General features: G+C 40.6%; 1 protein-coding gene and 2 long non-coding RNA genes across 3 annotated transcripts; 1 reads left to right on the top strand and 2 right to left on the bottom strand.

Moving 5' to 3' along the window:
- Positions 1-3,766: 3,766 nt before the first annotated feature.
- LOC119008296 (major histocompatibility complex class I-related gene protein-like) lies at positions 3,767-15,904 on the bottom strand. Its single transcript, XM_037078396.1, has 7 exons — positions 15,856-15,904; positions 15,315-15,584; positions 14,571-14,849; positions 14,075-14,377; positions 5,636-5,737; positions 5,180-5,275; positions 3,767-4,793 (listed from the first exon to the last, which is right to left on the bottom strand). Exons 1-7 carry the CDS (start codon positions 15,902-15,904, stop codon positions 4,774-4,776), a joined length of 1,119 nt encoding a protein of 372 aa, XP_036934291.1. The 3' UTR covers positions 3,767-4,773.
- On the top strand, positions 6,248-7,478 carry LOC119008298. Its single transcript, XR_005071387.1, has 2 exons — positions 6,248-6,320; positions 7,009-7,478. It is a non-coding gene; the product is annotated as an uncharacterized LOC119008298 (long non-coding RNA).
- Positions 8,611-9,431, bottom strand: LOC119008297. Its single transcript, XR_005071386.1, has 2 exons — positions 9,299-9,431; positions 8,611-9,197 (listed from the first exon to the last, which is right to left on the bottom strand). It is a non-coding gene; the product is annotated as an uncharacterized LOC119008297 (long non-coding RNA).
- Positions 15,905-18,224: the final 2,320 nt, after the last annotated feature.

Below are 18,224 nucleotides of genomic sequence, written 5' to 3'. Positions count from 1 at the left end.
GTCAAACTGAATGATTTCAATCTGAAAATCACAAAGCCTTGTTGTTGTGGGGAAAGAAGTCAGGAGTATGAATTTGAAAGATGTGTGGGCCTCATTTCATATTGAACAGAGTGGGAACAGTAATATTCCAAACTGTCAGGAGGAGTTCCCCCTGTTTTAAGCAGTCAAACTCAATTATATCAGCCTGAAAATCACAGAAAGAAGCCAGGAGTATGAATTTCAAAGATGTATGAGCCTCCTTTTATTTTGAACAGAGGGGGAACAGTATCTGACAGTAATATTCCAAACTATCAGGATGCGTTCCCCCTGTTTAAAATGGACAAAATGAATCATATCAGCCTGAAAATCACAGGACTTAACTTTTGTGGGGAAAGAAGTCAGGAGTATGAATTTGAAAGACCTGTGAGCCTCATTTCATTTTGAACAGAGGGGGAACAGTATCTGACAGTAATATGCCAAGCTGTCAGGATGTGTTCCCCCTGTTTTAAATGGTCAAATTGAACGATTTCACATTGAAAATCGTATGACTTAACTCTTGTGGGGAAAGAAGTCAGGAGAATGAATTTGAAAGATGTGTGAGCCTCCTTTCATATTGAACAGAGTGGGAACAGCAGAGATGGGGGACTCGAGTCACAAGATTTGACTCGAATCGGACTCGAGTCACAAATTTGAGGACTTGAGACTCACTTGACTAACACTGATGAAAGACTCGACTTTGACTTGGCATTCATAACTTGAGACTTGACTTAGACTTGACACAGATGACTCATAAGTCTTGGCTTTTCTTTCTTTATTTTGTTGCGTATATTGAGACATTTCGTTTTTGATATTTTGCCCTCTGTCACTGGATGACCCAGGGCACGCCAGAGTGGCACTGTGGCAGACAGGGTCAGAGGAGGAGAGCTCTGATTCAAAGATTATTTCATGCCTGGGCGATCAGTGGCGTGCACAGACATTTTGGGAGGCAGGTGCTCAGTGAAAAATAAGGGCACTTTATGCGGCATGTAGAACTGATGGCTGCCTTTTTATAGCAGTGTGAGATTTAAAAAATAAACAAACATCACAGGCACATGTTGAATATAATTGCATATTTATTTATGTCAATATCTTAATAAAATTACTTGACCTTTGAACTGGTACAGTTTCACACTATGGCACTCATCAGTCAATCATTATTGACTCGTCTTGACATATTGACATGGGCCGACGCTGCAGCACATTGAAATGTAGCTGTCATCACACTTGATATTAAACGTTTCAGCATGTGAAGGATCTGTTGAATATTGCATAGCTGCTATCTTTTTAATTGTGTCATCTGTTTCACATGCAGCTGCTACATCATGCCTTTCTTGTTCTCCTGAATTTTGGTCATCAGACAGCACTTCTGATTCTGTAACTGTGCATAGACTTGGTGCTGCTATGGACTCTGCTTTATCTGTAGATGAATCTCTAGATTCATCTATCTCAACTTCTTTGTTGGTAGATGGCCTACTGCTTCCCTGCTGTAGCTGCCTAGAATAGAATAATAATAGTTTTAGTAATTTTTTTTAAGGTTGAATATAGCCTATTAAGGTAAATACAAGATTACTGCAAGTCTTGTAACATAGAAATAACTTGCTGGTACAAAATAATATAATTAGCTAAAATAGCTTAACGCCTAATTTAGTACAGCCAAACCACTTTGTGTAGTTAAAATAAAATGTGGACAGCTTTTAAGATATTTCAGTAAAATTAGAGGAACAGTTCAACTTTAAAATCTGAGCTTTCAAATGCCCGAAACAGTGTACATGACTCTTGACTCTGACCGTTCATCTTCATCTTCCTCTTCCTCCCTGCTGCTGGTGGATGCTTTTATCCAGGGAAGCAGAGAGCTGCTCCCCCGAGAGACCAATAGTATGAATAAGACTGGTTATATTTCAACAAGGCACAGGGCTACGTTTTCTGCAGGCAATTGGGAATTGCCTGTTTGTCATTTAGCAAATAAATTACTGCAAGTGTTAATTATGTAGCCTAGTGTAAACCTACACGATAGCCTACGAAATATTCATCTTAAGTAGGTATACTGATAGATTCACAGGCTGTAGGATACCAATGACAAACTCTGCCGGTGGTCATCATCACGTCATATCTATTATTTATTTTGGGTGGCGTCTAGCTTGTTAAGTAGGTGAGCAGTCGGGCAGCTGATGTAAATGTAACATCAAGCTGATATCAAAATTGAATCCAGACTTTCAATAGGGCACCTGCTTGGTCCAGAGGGCAAAGGGCAGGTGTTTTTAGCGCCACCTAGTGTCTACCTGTGCATACCACTGGGTCCCAGTGTGTGTGTGAAATATTTATTTTATTCACTTGAAAGGGATATACAATACAGTTGTCATGGCCCTCTTTTTAATACTGTATATAATACCACAAAACACCCTTTAGATGGCAGCAAAAGACATGTATGAAATAGAGGCTGAGAGTTTTACTTGTATTTGACGACTTGGGAATGACTACAACTATATTTCTCCAGAATCACCTACTGCATGTTTAACTGAAGGCCCTGAAAATACATCTCCTCACTCCTCAATAAAAGTAATGAACACACACTTTCTGCCACAGTTAGACCAATTCTGGTCATTTCACTTGAGACATTTTCAGTGCTTTCCTCACCATCTGAAGAGGACAGAGCTCTAATGTGACATCACATATTTGTATGTTTCTATCAGGGGCAGGCTACAGGTGGCACCATGTCACTTTGTATCACCACTTACCATTTTGACAATTGGTAGTTACCTCCTGTTTTTATGTTATTTTTGTGTGTATTAATCTTCATCTATCCTGTTTCAAATTTTCTTTGTGCTTACTTTTTCTATGTTCTCTTTGAGCTTCTCCTCTGGCTATCAATAATACCACATCCATGCAAACCTGATGAGGATTAAGATTCGTTTTTAAGACTTAAATTCCTCATAATAATATCGTGAGACTTTTTTGTTGACTTCTGCTTTTTTTTGCAATGTCTTGTGATTGTTACAGAGAAACACTGGAGATTTCTCAGGGCTTTAACACAAAGCTATTTCACTTTGCTGTGGGAAAGTAACTTTGGCAAAGATTTTCTTTAAAAATCTGGAATGAATTTGGAAACAATTGGGCTCTCTGTCTTATCATTTCTGGGCTCTTTACCTGGAGATGTGACTAGGTCCTGTCATATAATTAATAGTATTGCCATCTCATTTGAAGTCATCCAGTATGTGTGTGTAAATGACACTTTCTAAACGGATCCTCTGACCTACTCGGAGGCAAAGAATTACTTATTTGCTCTGCCATGCTGACACCGCTGTCAAAAATACTAATCCCAGGTCTGACACAATCTGTCCGATGAAATGTAAGTGCTGACTACAAACAAAAGTCACTCCGTCATAACAATGATCAGTGCTGAAAACTTGCATGTTAAAGTAAACGTGTATACAACGCTGTGATCCTACCGTTCACTGATACACAGTGCAGACACAAGTGTTACAAGACACTGCACCATCAACATGATTTTTAAGCTGTTCTTTAAAGGTAAACAAGTTGCATAATGTTGCTTCAATTGTCAGAAGGCTCCTTTAACAATTGGCTAATCTCTTCCTTTAGTGCTCATGCTAGGCTAAGCTAACCTTGTCTGGGAGTGAACTCTTCTCAGAGTGAACACTGATATCACTCTTCTCACCCAAAACCCTCTGTGAGAATACCGAATGTTCAGGTAATATAAATGAGCATGTGGACGCAGAAAAAGAGCCAAACTTTGACGATTTTATTGAAAAGACAAAACATCAGAATAAAAAAAAGAAAGAACAATACATTTGACTTCGACATGCATTCATGTTCATCAATGTAAAGGAATCAGGCATATTTAGATATACAAGGTGCTGTCACCCAAACGGGTCACATTCTGTTCCTCCAACATCAAAACTGTCACTATATCTCATAATGTTCTGGCTCCTCCATATTGTCCCATCTTGAATCCCCTTCCTCACCTGGGTTAATCAGATTATTGTTCATTCATCAAAAATCAATACATAGTAAAAATGTGACAACATTTGGTGTCACAGTCTTCATGTTAAACTACATTTGGACCCATTTTTGAACTGCAGTGGGTATCAGACTGTGCCACTACGTGTCCACTGAGCCCTCTGACAGGAGACGCTACTCTCTAACCCTGACCTAGACATCTTTAAGCTGCCTTTAAATCCTTCACTCAGCCAAACAAACACACAAACAAACAGCAGAAACTCTGCAGTATGACCCAGCCTTATATCTGCACTGGAACTACTCAGTCTAAACTGGGTTAGGGTTAACAACCTCGTTCCAGGCATTCAATCATTCTGTTTGGAGGCTAATTTTCCCATTCATTACTTCTTTCTATTTATAGTCACAAAATCGCCAACAAATCAGTTATTAGAAGTCCAAATCCAAACTGAAGAGAACGTAATGTAAGATTACTTTCTCTTCATATGGTGAGGTGCATCGCTCTTCTAACTCTCTCTTACTCAGTGATAATTAGAGCGCATCATCTGGCATCACCTCAGCTGTATATCACTAGAGGAAGAGAACAACAATCAATAAAACAACCAATCAGAGCCATAGAAAATAGAACAGTCCCAGCCAATCCTTTTATATATATATATTACTTCACTGTTATTGCAGGAAGCCTTTAACCTTTTACTCTCTTTTAGCTCTGCAAGGCTAAATAAAGGCTGCAAGCGTCTCCAGGAGAGTGTGTTTGTCATTCAGGTCTCTGGATTCAGCTGCTCAGAGAGCTCTGCGCTTGTCTGCAGGTCAGAAAAAAACACCCATATTAAACCTTTATAAACAATACACACACGGAAACAATGTTAAAAAGTTTAATCTGCACAATAATGTGAAACATCTTTTAATCTAAAACATGAAGTGTGAGTCAAATCAGCTGAAAGAGAAGTAAGTTTTTTGAAAAAGACAAATTATATCAGTCACAGTTGTCTATCTTAAGTCACTTTATTCCCTCTTCCACTCACTCAAACTGAGTATCTGTATACACTCAGGCTGTTTACTGATAACTGTTTAGTGCTTACTGTATTTCCTTTCTCTGATGCTTCTTTTTAATTTTGCAACCTGAATAAAACATTTTAACTCAAAGACTGAAATCCAAGTACTGAAATCTTTCCTTTTTCTTTCTCACCTTTCTTCTTTTTGTGAACGATGAATCCAGCAGCACAGATGAAAGTGAGAGCAAGAACTGCAGCAGTGATGGGGACGGTCTCCTCAGTGGGCTTCACTGGTGAATAAAGTCATTAAAGTAGTTCAGATAAAACAGGTTGGAGCAAAAGTACAACACTTTATTCATACAGTTATGCGGGTCAGTGTGAAGATAACTTTGAGCTGGGTTAAATCACTATAATCAATTTTTTTGTGTCTGTAAATCGACATAAAGACCTGGAAATTGATTTAAAGAAATCATGCTCATTTCTAGCTCTGTATTTTTATTTTTGGACTGCACTAGAGTGGCTTCACATAATTCGCAGTTTAAAAAAAAAAAAATCCATAATTATCTTCGGTTCATCCTGTCTGAAAACACTTAACTTCTGTCTCATTAAGAGAGACCCTAACCCTGAAATCGTTCCTTTTTCTCCCTCACCTTTCGTCTTTCTGTAAACGATGAATCCAGCAGTACCGATGAGAGTGAGAGCGAGAAGAACCACTGCGGCACTGATGGGGGCGGTCTTTTCACTGGGCTTCACTGTTGAATGAAATATAAATACATGGAACTGGTGCAGATGAAGCAGGTTAGAAGAAATTCAAACAAGTAATTATGTTTGTATAACTGTTTTCTTCCAAGATGAATTCCCACGCACTCCCCTTCAGCACCCTCTGATCTCACTCTTACCCCAGCTGACCATGATCCGATCTTTCTCCAGTTTGGTGACGATGTCCTCCGTCACACCATCGAGCTGGAACACACAGTCGTACCTCGACCAGTCCTCAGGTGTGACTGATGAAACGTCCAGGTCGACACTCATCTGGAAGGTTCCGTCGTGGTTGGGGAGGATCTCTCCGTGGTCCACCTCCTCATGAAGCTCCTCTCCATCTTTCCTCCAGACCAGTGAGGCTCTGTGAGGGTAGAAACCTGTAGCGAGGCAGCTGACTGGAGAGGAGGGAGTCTTCTGGAGGAGAGACACTGAGGGAAGCTCTGGAGAGGAAAGACAGAGATATTAAGGGGGGTGGGGGGAACAAGGTGAAGGAAAAGATGAATACATTTAATTTGGAATCAACAACAGAAGTTGTGAAAGTTGATTTTTTTTTTCTTTTTTACTCCATCGACGGTGATGTCTTTCTTGTGACACATGTCGCTTTGGACAAAAGTGTCTGCTACATGCCCTAAATGTAAATGTAAATGTAATCCTAATTCATTTTCATATTATCTGAACCCTGAGCTGGGCAGACTTGTTGATCTGTAATACAAAGCTAGGCAGCCTCCACCCTTGTTCACTGGTGAACTGTTAAATGTTTCATAAACTGCTCTCTGGAAGTCATTCAAGGAACGTTACCTTACCTGAAAATGCAAAGACGCACGAGAGAAGCGAGAGAAAGAAGATCTTCATGTTTTATCAGAAGTGAGGTTTATCCGTGTTAGAGCTGAGTAGAGTCAGCGGAGTTGAGTGTTTATGGTGTGATTAAAGGGAGGAGGTGTTTTCTATTTGGCTAACACACCTCCTTCCTTCCCTCACTGTGTGGGGGATGAGCGGTTTAGACAGAGGTAAAAGTTCTTCAAAAGGTTTTCCTGTTGTCTTTGGTCCTCTCTTAACTCAATAAATGGAAGTTCTTGTACTCAAATAATGTAGTTTCAGATATAGAGGTGTATACTGATATACATTTAGATATAGATATAGATATAATTAGATGTGTTAAATGTTATTTGATGGCAGTTCAACTTCATGAAGGACAACTTAATACTTTTAATTTACGTGTGTGTCTGAGTGTAATTCCTTACTCTGATACTTTTTTTTGCAGACTGAATTTTATAAAAATCAACTCTAAGAATAAGCGAGGCAGCTGACTGGAGAGGAGGGAGTTTTCTGGAGGAGAGACACTGAGGGAAGCTCTGGAGAGGAAAGAGAGAGATGTTAAAGAGAGCAGAGAGAGGGAAAGAAACAAGATAAAAGAAAGATGAATACATTTAATTTGGAGTCAATAACAGAAGATGTGAAAGTACTACAAATTAATTGAATGCATTGAAACATCTGCAAACCCTTTGAAATACAAAAAAGTGTGCATCATATACATCCTATTTCTTTACTTTTATAGCAGGATTTGTCTGCACTGACTATTTTGTTGCAATACTATGTTTGTTGGCACAACACTGCTGTAAACTGTTGATCAGGGGAATCGTGTGAAACCGGCAGCATGATGTACATCACGTTGCCCATGTGCTCGCAACAGTTTGTAATAGTGTCAGCTGACTAAATATTGATTTCAATGATTTTCATTTGTCATGAAGTCTTTTCAATCATAGCCAAACTGAGTGAAACCTTTGACCTCTCCAGTCTCATCATCCCACGCGCAGCCATCCACCGTCTATAAAACATGGACACCTGAGACAGAGACTGTAATTAACAATGATTCACAGCTGAAACATTCAGTGGGACAATGATCTTAAAAACACTCTGTATTGTTTGATGCACTGTGTGTTCATGAATCATCAGAATATTATCGGTTGAGTCAGAACCAGAGATAGGCAGATGAATCCTTATGGAGCTTCTGCAGGCATATTGACATCTAGTGCATCTCAGCACCACAACACTCTTGTCATTTGAACAGTTTAAGCAATGAAAGTCCAAGAAGCCTGTGTGTTATCATCCAATCTGTCATGCTTATTACATGCATTACATGTAGATATTATTGTGCAATATGTTACAGTAAAAGAAGTGATAAATGTCCAAGAAGCCTTTAAAAAAAAAAATCACTGACACAAAATTTGAATGTGGCTTATTGGTGTAGTTGTCGCTGTTGGCTCATCATGTGTTCTAGCTTCATCTTGAGTGAGCAGTGCTCAATGGATACATGTTTTTTTTTTAAAGAAAGAAATACCTTCATGTATAACATTTGCCAAACTAACAAGCAGACTTAAATATTCAAGAATGTGTTGTAAACAGCGTTTCACAAAATGTACATGGTTTCTCCCAATGCAACATGTTTCAAAATTGAGCTTTTTTAAAAGGAGTCCAGCAACTTTGACTGCTTCCTTCTTTCTCCAAAGCAGTAACAGGCTTTTACAGCGATGATGACACTTTTTACCAGGAAAGAAACATCTAAATGTACTGTACTTAATTAATGCCGAATTAGTGAGAAGGCACAGAGGTTTTCAAATTTGCCATGGCCGTTTCACAGAGTTTGTTGCTCCTCACGTGTTTTGGAAGGGAGTCTGGCATGTTGCCGTAACGAGTGACTTCAAACACAATACTTGCCCCATGTCTTTCAAGCACACTTACACACACACGGTCATTGTCACTGTCATTCAGAGAGAGAACCTGTTTTTATCATGAATGTAACAAAATTCATTATTTGTGATTAAATAATGGTTGCTGGTTAGATGATTGATTGGAGACCTCAACAGATGTGTGACTTCACTGCTTTATTCCATTATAAGGTGAACATTCTCATTCTGATACAAACCTGCCAAGAGTGAAGTAGAGTAACATATTAAAAATTAAAAGATTACTGTCAATGAACTCAACATTCAAATATTGTACATCATGACTGTGAAATACTCAATATTTAAATGTTACCATCTTAATTTAGGGACAACACATATAAGAGAACAATATTAATCAACATTGATTCATTCTTACCATAGGTAATATATACACACACATTTTATAGTTTCAATTCATGCTGATACAACCCAAGTGTTGTGAACGATGCACATTGGAAACTGGACGCAAGAGCAAGACACGACAACAAAGAGTCAAGGTGAAAGTGATTTAATGTGCAACAAAGTCACCAGGGTTAATTTCACGAGATTCCAGTGGTGGTTGATGAGTGGTGGTGAGCTCTCCAGATCGTGCCCAGTGAAATAGAGTGGCGTCCCTCCACGTGGCGATGGCGTCCTCTGCGTGGAAAAACAAATCCTTTCCGAACAGGTTTGGCAAGTGATGGGCAAGCAGGCAGGCAGGCAGGCGGAGAGGGTAGAGCACGAAAGGCTAACCGTGACAAAAGAAGACAGGAGAGGGTTAGCTTCACAAGCTAAGGTCACCAGAAAAAACCAACAGATTTAAAGGAGCCAGGATCTCAACAAAAATACCGCTCGAGCTGACTGAACGATCTGGCAATGAGTGAATCTCAAGCCGGTCTTCTTATACTGGGGGGGGAAGGGGAGGTGATTACTGCTGATGATTCCCACCTGACTGCAACCTGCATGGAGATAGCCACGCCCACTAACTCAGAGAGACAGACAGAGCAGGATACAAACATGCACAATCACACACATGGGAAAACAGACAATGTTTTTTTTAATATATAAAGGTATATATACTTCTTTAATTGAGAACACGCGCACTTTTGTCATTTTGTTCTCATTCTTTCATTCATCCTCCATCATTAAGTCATGTCGCGTGTGTTACGACCCAATACAGAAAGTAGACAGAAGAGGTCTAACGTAAATAACCAAACCGAGCTACAGTTAAAAGAAGATTAGTTTATTGAATTAACAACAACCAAACAAATGGAGAAAAAAAAAAACCCACAAAACTATTAAACAAACAAACTGATGTGCCGGACAAAAGCAGGCCAGCCTGGGGACTACCTCTGTACCCGAGCACAAAGAAACAAACTAAACCCAACTGAAACAAAGCCATGAAAACAGGACAACCCATCAGCTGACCATAAAACAAGAGATAATACCCCAATCAGCCTCCAGGCGGACTTACTGCTGCTCTGTCAGAGGGAGGACAGAAGAGAGAGACAGAGCCTAGTGCTCTAACCCCTCCTAACCCCACCCAGACTGCTTTCACCTGGGAACACAGGAGGCCGGGCATCTGCCGAGGTGTTCCAACATGTCACACTCTCATGACTTCTGTCCAGTGTGCTGATCCTGGAGCTGTCCGGGGTACCTGCCATTGGTGGGTCGTTTAACCTCTCACACAGACTGAGGCTGTGTTCCAGATCAAATGTCGACTTCTGTCAGTCCCACATCAGGTATTTGTATTAGCGTTGAACTGCTTGACCTCATCTGACTGGGCACAAGTGTTACACCGTGTTTAGTAATATCGACACATTCCAGATGTTCCACACCGGGAGCTGGGGGTTTTCTGCATAAAGTTTTTGAATGCCTGAAAAATGTCTCCCCGCGTGCCTTCTTTCACGGCCAGTAATCTGAATAGCTCCTCTTTTGCAGTCATATCTGTAAACACCATCCAAATAGAAATGCACAACTGGGCTGTATCACTGGCGTCTGTAGACTCGTCTAACTGCAGTGAGAAACACTCGCAGTCTGTGATGTCTCTCCGAAGCTGCTGTGTCAAATCCTCGACCATTACTTCACAACGCTGTGTGCACCTCTGTGTACTTCTTGATAGCTGAAGAGCTTTGATTGATGACCATATTTGTAGTTTGTCAAGTCAGTAGCACAGTCCCAGAGCTTGTAGGGACAACCTGGCTTTCTTTTTCCAACAGAAAAAAAAAACAGTTTTGCTACGTATTGAGAAGTGTTGATATTCACACAGGCGTCCTCTTCCGTGAGAGAGTGACTCCCCTGTAACGATGCTTCAGTGGTGGCCTTTACTTGTGAAAACGACTGCTGTCCGACTAATTGTGATTTTAGTTCCCTCACTTTTTTCCTCCTTGGCTCACTTTTCGGAGGGAAGTCGGTGTCGTACTTTTTGTGAACAGTTCGAAAGCGCCTCTCAGCATTCCCCTTCTTTGGAATAGCGATGGTAGCTTGCACGTTTGCGAATGCATGGTGACCCGTGACAAATGACACGTGACCCTACAAGAAGAGATCTCAGACTGGCTGTCCTGTATGTTAATCAGATGGCACAGACTCGACCTGTTGTAGAGTGCCCTCTGGTGGACGCCAACACTCATAACATGGTTGAAGGTTGAAGGGTGTTTTGTCCGTTTTTATTTATTTTTTTATTTATTTTTTATTTTAGTTTGGGAAATTACTAATATCGGTCGGGCTCTACTTACTGCTGGACACACCGAACTTCACCTCGGGGATGAATGCCCCTCTCTCGGACATGTCCTATCACTGCAGAGGAGGCCGGCCGAGAAAATGACTCCTTTTGTTATGTAACGAAAGGAGCTGAATCTGAACAGCCTGTCTGAGTGCCATTTTACCAGTGGATGGGCTGCAGAGACCATGCAGGAACCAGTTTATATATGTAAAGACCAGAGAAAATGTGTATATAGTAACATATAATCATTTTTCTCTTAGGAAAACTCTGTATTTAAGTCATTTCTATCATTGTTGCATGTTGCTTGTACATTTAATTTGTGTTAACCTTCAGCCCAATAAACCTGTTTCAACATGTGTGTCACTCCGAGTATCTCGGTCTCAGTTTGTTTCTCTTTCCTTCTAAACGTATCTTCTGAGCCCCTCAGAGGTGAAGCATTACAGGTGTGAAGATTGCTTCTTTTTTTTTATACACATCAGCCAATTTCGACTTCAGGTGTTCATGCTAAGCTAAGCTAACCTTGTCTAGGGAGCTAACTCCGCTCAGAGTGAACGTTGATATCAGTGTAGTCACAAAGTGTGGTCACAAATAAGCATGCGGAACAAATGTTTCAAAATGTGAGTATTTTATTGAAAAAGAAAGACATAAGCACAAAAAGAAAGAGCAACACATTTGAGTTTAACATTCAGTCATGTCCATCAATGTAAACGCTTAGTCTCATAATTTCATAGTCGTAAAATTGTGTGGTTTAGCAATAAAATATTTTTGGAGGCTAACTCTACAGTTAGCATCGACCTGGTTCCCTCCTCAAAAAGTCTGTGGGATCTTTGATTATCACCGAATAATCTCTTTGTCAAATACATCTATAATTCTTACACGTTCTGTTCATCAACATAATCTTCACAGATGAGCACTACTTTTGTGATTTTCAAAGCCTAAATTAAATCTCTATTAGTGAAAAGCTAATGATAAACCGATCAATGTACAGGTCGTAAAGTTAGAGTTTGAAAATTTGTAACCCGATAACCTCTGTAATCTCATTAGACACTTGTTAGCAACCGCCATGTTAGACACATGTAAAAGATTCATAATTCAGTTGTGGAATATTAAATTATGTACTTTATATCGTAGAACAAAATGTTTTCATACTGTGGTAACCACAGCCCTTATTTCAGACATTTAACTGAAAACTCAATAAAAAGAACAAACAGATTGGTTTTGAAACAGAAACAGCTACTACAGACTACACCACTCTATTACAACATGACGTAGGAAAGCACATTTACGGAATATTATGTAGCAGGTTGAATAATCACAGACAGGGAAGTTTTCCGGCAGAACTGGCACTCTACACTGTAACTGCTCAGTCTGCATCACATTTCCTGGCCCAACTGGTTCAACTGGCAAGTTACCGTGAATCCCACTGAGCAGTCCAACCACAGTCACTGCTGTCTGGTTCCACCTGTTCTACTTTAGCTAACAAACCTGGTGGTATGAGGAACCTTTCATGAATTATGTCCAAGATAAAGGTACAATGTGTAGGAATCCTTGTTGGAAACATTTTTCACCCAATAAAAATTACCAACAAGATGTGAAGAAATTACAGATTTGACATTGTGATCACTTTGTTTAGTAAGTTTGCTAACCAGAAAGACCCAAAAACACTCCCCTGGTGGTCTGAGCTCACAGTCTGAACCACTAGCTGCACTGCTAACTGAGCTAACTAGCTAATGGCAGCTACAGTTAGTGTCAGTTAGCCCCTGTCCCCTGGTTGTTTAGAGTATGACTTGGACAGATGGCCATTTCTTCCACACTTCACCTTTAAGTTTTCAACATTGGCCAAGATGGTCACGAGTTATAATCTGTACTTTTTGAGCCGGACCACAACAACCCATGAGAAAGGCCTGGGAAGTAGCTGATGTTGCGAGTATGCAACCACAGCTCTCAAGGCTAATGTTAGCTAGCGAACTATTGTTGTTACTTTAATTTAAAATCTCACCAGCACATCTGACTGAAGGATAGAAAACCTGCACTTACTGCTTCGCCACAGTCATTCAGACTCTTTGGCAGTCTGCTTTGTTTTTTGTTTTTTTTTTCTTTCTGCAATGTGATACTACAGGAAGTAGAAATCTCCAGGGCTGATTGCATTCCGGTGCTGCACCTTTCTCCGGCATACCGGTGTGAGGTTATATATACAGTATATATATATATATATATATATATATATATATATATATATATATATATATATATATATATATATATATATATATATATATGTACTGTATGTGTGTGTGTATGTGTGTATGTGTGTGTGTGTGTGTCTGCCATTCAGGTCTCTGGATTCAGCTGCTTAGAGAGCTCTGCGTTGTTGTCAGGAGCTGCAGGACAGAAACAAACATCCCATATTGAACTTTTATAAACAATACATACTGGAAATAGTGTTGAAAAACCTGCACAATGATGATATGTAACATATTTTTCATCTAAAACATAAAGTGTGAGTAGGATCAGCTGAAATAAAACCAAAGCAAGTTTTACTTACAAGATGAAGGGCTGATGGCTGAAATCAAAACAGAAGACAAATCATTTCGGTCACAGTTGTGAGTGCCAGATTATCTTTAGTCACTTTATTCCTCACTTCTACTCATTGTTCTGTGCTGATTGTATTTCTGTGAAAACTCAAAGTACTGTAGTACTTTCCATTTTCTCTCTCACCTTTCTTCTTTCTGTAAACAAAGTATCCAGCAGCACCGATGAGAGTGAGAGCAAGAACAACCACTGCAGCAGTGACGGGGACGGTCATGTCAACGGGCTTCACTGTTTTGAATGAAATACGTAAGACTGGTGCAGATGAAGCAGGTTAGAGCAAATTAAAACACTTACACTGATCTCACTCTTACCCCAGTTGCTCCTGATCCGATCTTTCTCCAGTTTGGTGACGATGTCCTCCGCCACACCATCGAGCTGAAACACACAGTCGTACCTCGACCAGTCCTCAGGTGTGACTGATGAAACGTCCAGGTCGACACTCATCTGGAAGGTTCCGTCGTGGTTGGGGAGGATCTCTCCGTGGTCCACCTCCTCATGAAGCTCCTCTCCATCTTTCCTCCAGACCAGTGAGGCTCTGTGAGGGTAGAAACCTGTAGCGAGGCAGCTGACTGGAGAGGAGGGAGTCTTCTGGAGGAGAGACACTGAGGGAAGCTCTGGAGAGAGTTCAGTGAAACTATGTTTAAAATACTGAGACGGCAAACCTGCTTAACTCCTGCTAAATGTACACTGGCAATCACAGTCTGAGCATCGATGGAAAGACATTTCACAGCAGCCAAGATGTCAGTGTGAGCAGACTGTACGAACATGATTGTGTCCGTTAAACTACACCAGGTCATGTGATTCTACCTGTTCTCAGCAGAAAGCTCCTCCCAAAGGCCACGTACATCTTCAGCCACTCGGGGAAAATGGTTGTTAGGAAATACTTGTACGATTTTATCGTATGTATCTCAGCATCCCATCTCAGTTTGGTGATGACGGCCTGTGGTTTTGGAGTGGTCCATGTCTCTGTCGTCAGGTCCAGCGACATGAAGTCCTCGCCGTCGTAACCATACTGCTGAAAACCAACGACCTCTCCAGTCTCATCGTCCCACTCACAGCCGCTCATCCTCTGCAAAATGTGGACACCTTGACACAGAGACACAGAAAGACCCGGAGACTGAAAACGGCAGTGAGGTGCAGATGAACCGTCCAGTGGAAAGAAGAACTTCAACATATTGTGCATTTAGTGATGCGCTGCTATTCTCCCAGTCTTCTGGTCTTCTCATGATTTAACAGCAGATAATTGTGTAATTGTCCTGTCTATAAATGATGATGCTGTCTGCTTGTATTCTTCTGGCAGATGGTAAAATATGCAATAGAATCACAATGAAGGATTACACAAGTCTTATCCATCATGAATGCACTAGTAATGTAAGTAATTAGTCAATGAAGTATTCAGTCTTTTTCACTGTGCATGATGAAAGCTTTCTTGCAGCCCAGGGAGGCGGATACAGTTTATTCCAAATATTTCTGATCCAAATTTTACAAAATCATTTTTATAATTATAAAGAACCGTCCATGAAGTAAAACAGAACACAGTACACACTGTACCTCCACTTTGGTTTAAGCGCAGTTTGAAATCACTGATCGTGGCTTGGAAAGCAACTGGCTCCTGCTCGTAACACCCGGCACTGTACAGCTCCATATGGTGAGGATCCTTTTCCAGCACTTTTTCCACCCAGTCGTGTTTTAGTTCGATCAACTTTTTGCTGCCGTCGCAGTGAACCACCAGATTTTCATCGACCACTGCGGCTGCAACGAACTCGGGGAAGTCTGGGAGTCCAGACAGTGCAGTGAAGAAATACTTCAGGGAGTGTTTCCCTGCAGGACCGAAGATCAGTACTTTAATATCAGCATGAAATACTACAACTACTACTATTATGTACTTATTATCATGTACTTCTAACTTCAGCCAGTTTACAGTTAGTGCTGATCTGCTTTAGGTTTAATATCTCTCTCTCTCTCTCTCTCTCACACACACACACACACACACACACACACACACACACACACACACACACACACACACAGAAGTGAAACTGAACTGGAATGTGAAGTTAAAAGAGTGTAAAGGTTTAAGATGTGATCTCACCTGGTGATGAAGCGTGACAGCAGAGAAGCAACAACAATAACGTTCTCATGTTGATCTGGTGAAGACGAGTGAGTGACGGACCGAGCTGTGTCAGCTGTTTCCTGCTCTTTGTCCTGGCAGAGGGAGGTGAGAGTGTTTCTGGCCTTACTGGAGATGGGTGGGCGATTCCTTGTTCTCTCACCTATGAAGAGCTCTGATTCAGTACATCGCGCAGACCCGCTGTTACGGGCGGTCCCCAGGGGGGCCGGGCCCGCCCATCCAATCAGCATCATTATTACTCTAATAAGTTTTCCCACTTATTTTTGCTTGATATTTATTATCATTGTTGTTATTGGATGTAATATTTATTTTGTATTCAACCATCTTGCGGGGCGGCTGTAGCTCAGTGGGTAGAGCAGGTCGACTAGTGATTGAAAGGTCGCTAGTTCAAATCCCGGCTCAGGGCAAGGCTGAGCTGAGCTGAGATGTCGAAGTGTCTTTGAGCAAGATACTGAACCACACATTGCTCATCAGTGAGGGCCCTGCGATGAGCTGGCGACTTGTCCAGGGATTACCCTGCCCTCGCCCTGAGACAAGGATGGGATTGGCTCCAGCAGTAACACCCCGCGACCCCATGGAAAGGGATAAGCGGTTACGGATAATGACATGTTGCATCTTGCAGCATTAGTGTATGGAATATCATTTTATTGTAGGATTCAGCTTTTTAAAATCTTTCACAGTTTTGAAATGATCACAGCTGTAGTTTGGAGATTTTGTAATGTGTGTGTATTGCATGAGCTAGAATGGGTCACATGACCTTAGAGTCGAGAGCAGCTGGAAAAACCCTAACCCGGTACAAGTTTTATCTCTCGCCCTAGCTCTCATTTTACACTACAGAAAGAAAAAACACATCTCAGAGTTCAGCAATGTCTCCTGTTACTCACTGTTCACATATTCTGGCCTTAACCATTACACTTCTATGTTATTCAGATTTTGCCCATTCATTCTAAAGGGGAAATGTTCAACTTTGGTTCTGCAACTGCTTCAGCAGTGAAGTGCAATGCATTATAGTTGTATGCATTTCAGGCAAGTATTTTCCAGTATATGACTATATGTATATGACTGAATAAACAGAATAAACTAACTGTCCTATAAGGACAACACAATTTATACTGTTTCTCTTTGTTTATATATGGCGGACCCTGCCACCTTGGCTTCAAACAGTGTTCTAGGACCTCATTTTCCTCTAAGAATCACTTGTTTATAATAAATAAATAAATAAATAACATGTGTCTGAGCTTGTATTAGCAGCTCATTGATATTGTACATGTTTCAGTTGAGTTTGAACGTATATTCCATAACTACATAGTGCACCTTTTTAATATTTTATGAAACAGAAATTCAACACAAATGAGTTTTAGTCCATTTTATTTCATGTTCAACAATCACATCACTAATTAACAAGTAATCACAATTAACACTTTTTTTTCCAAACCAAAAAATAAAATTCAAATTAATGAAAAAAAAAAAAATGAAAGTAAAAATAAAACCACGAAGAAAAAAAAAAACAAAAAACAAAAAACAATGAGGAGGTTCTGCAAATAACATAGTAAGTCTACCTAACACATCCCATTGTTGTTTTTCAGCATGCTCTGCGGGTACAGTAGGTGTTTAATAGCTAGTGTTACACTTGCATGTCTGGTATGAGGGCACTGGCTGAAGAGAAAGCTCTACAATAAAACACTCCTTACTGAGGAGCATTCATTACACAAACCATTCTGACAACTACAGTTAGTCTTTTTAACTTTCGACAAGGATGTGTTAGGGTCTCGCTGTGTGTGTGACTCTCCTGGGCAGGTTGCTGCTCTCTGAGTGCCATATGTAGCAGCCAGTATGTTGTGATATGCAATACTCCCAAATTTACAGGCCTATACACAGGCCTCTACGCTTAGTGCCTGCTTTAAAAACAAGAAATTCCCTGTGTCCACTGTGATATACAGTGTCATGTGTCTCTGGTGCATTAGCTTCAGTCCCTTTCAGCTTTGTTCTATTATCATATGAACCTGCAGAGGTCACTGTATCCTGAATGAGACGTTTGCCAGCCAGTCAGTACATAATTCTCACCTCTTAAGACTGGGCTTGTGGACATGATAGTGTGCAGGCATAACTGTGCTATTACACATTTTGTTAAACACGTCCCAAATCAATTAAGCTCTATATTTCCAAATCAAGCTGCTGTTGAAAGCGCTTCGAATAAAATCTGGTTAACTGAGATCTGAAAAGACTTTGTGAGCGTCCAAAAAATTGTTGCGCACATCTTCGGAGAAACACCGGGACACAGTTTTGCGAAACTGGCTGTCACAAATCAAAAGTATAATCACTTCAATCAT

This window comes from Acanthopagrus latus, chromosome 19 (assembly GCF_904848185.1).
Source record: "Acanthopagrus latus isolate v.2019 chromosome 19, fAcaLat1.1, whole genome shotgun sequence".
Lineage (NCBI taxonomy): Eukaryota > Metazoa > Chordata > Actinopteri > Spariformes > Sparidae > Acanthopagrus > Acanthopagrus latus.
Note: the sequence above shows the minus strand (reverse complement) of the source record. Positions and strands in the feature narration are given on the sequence as shown.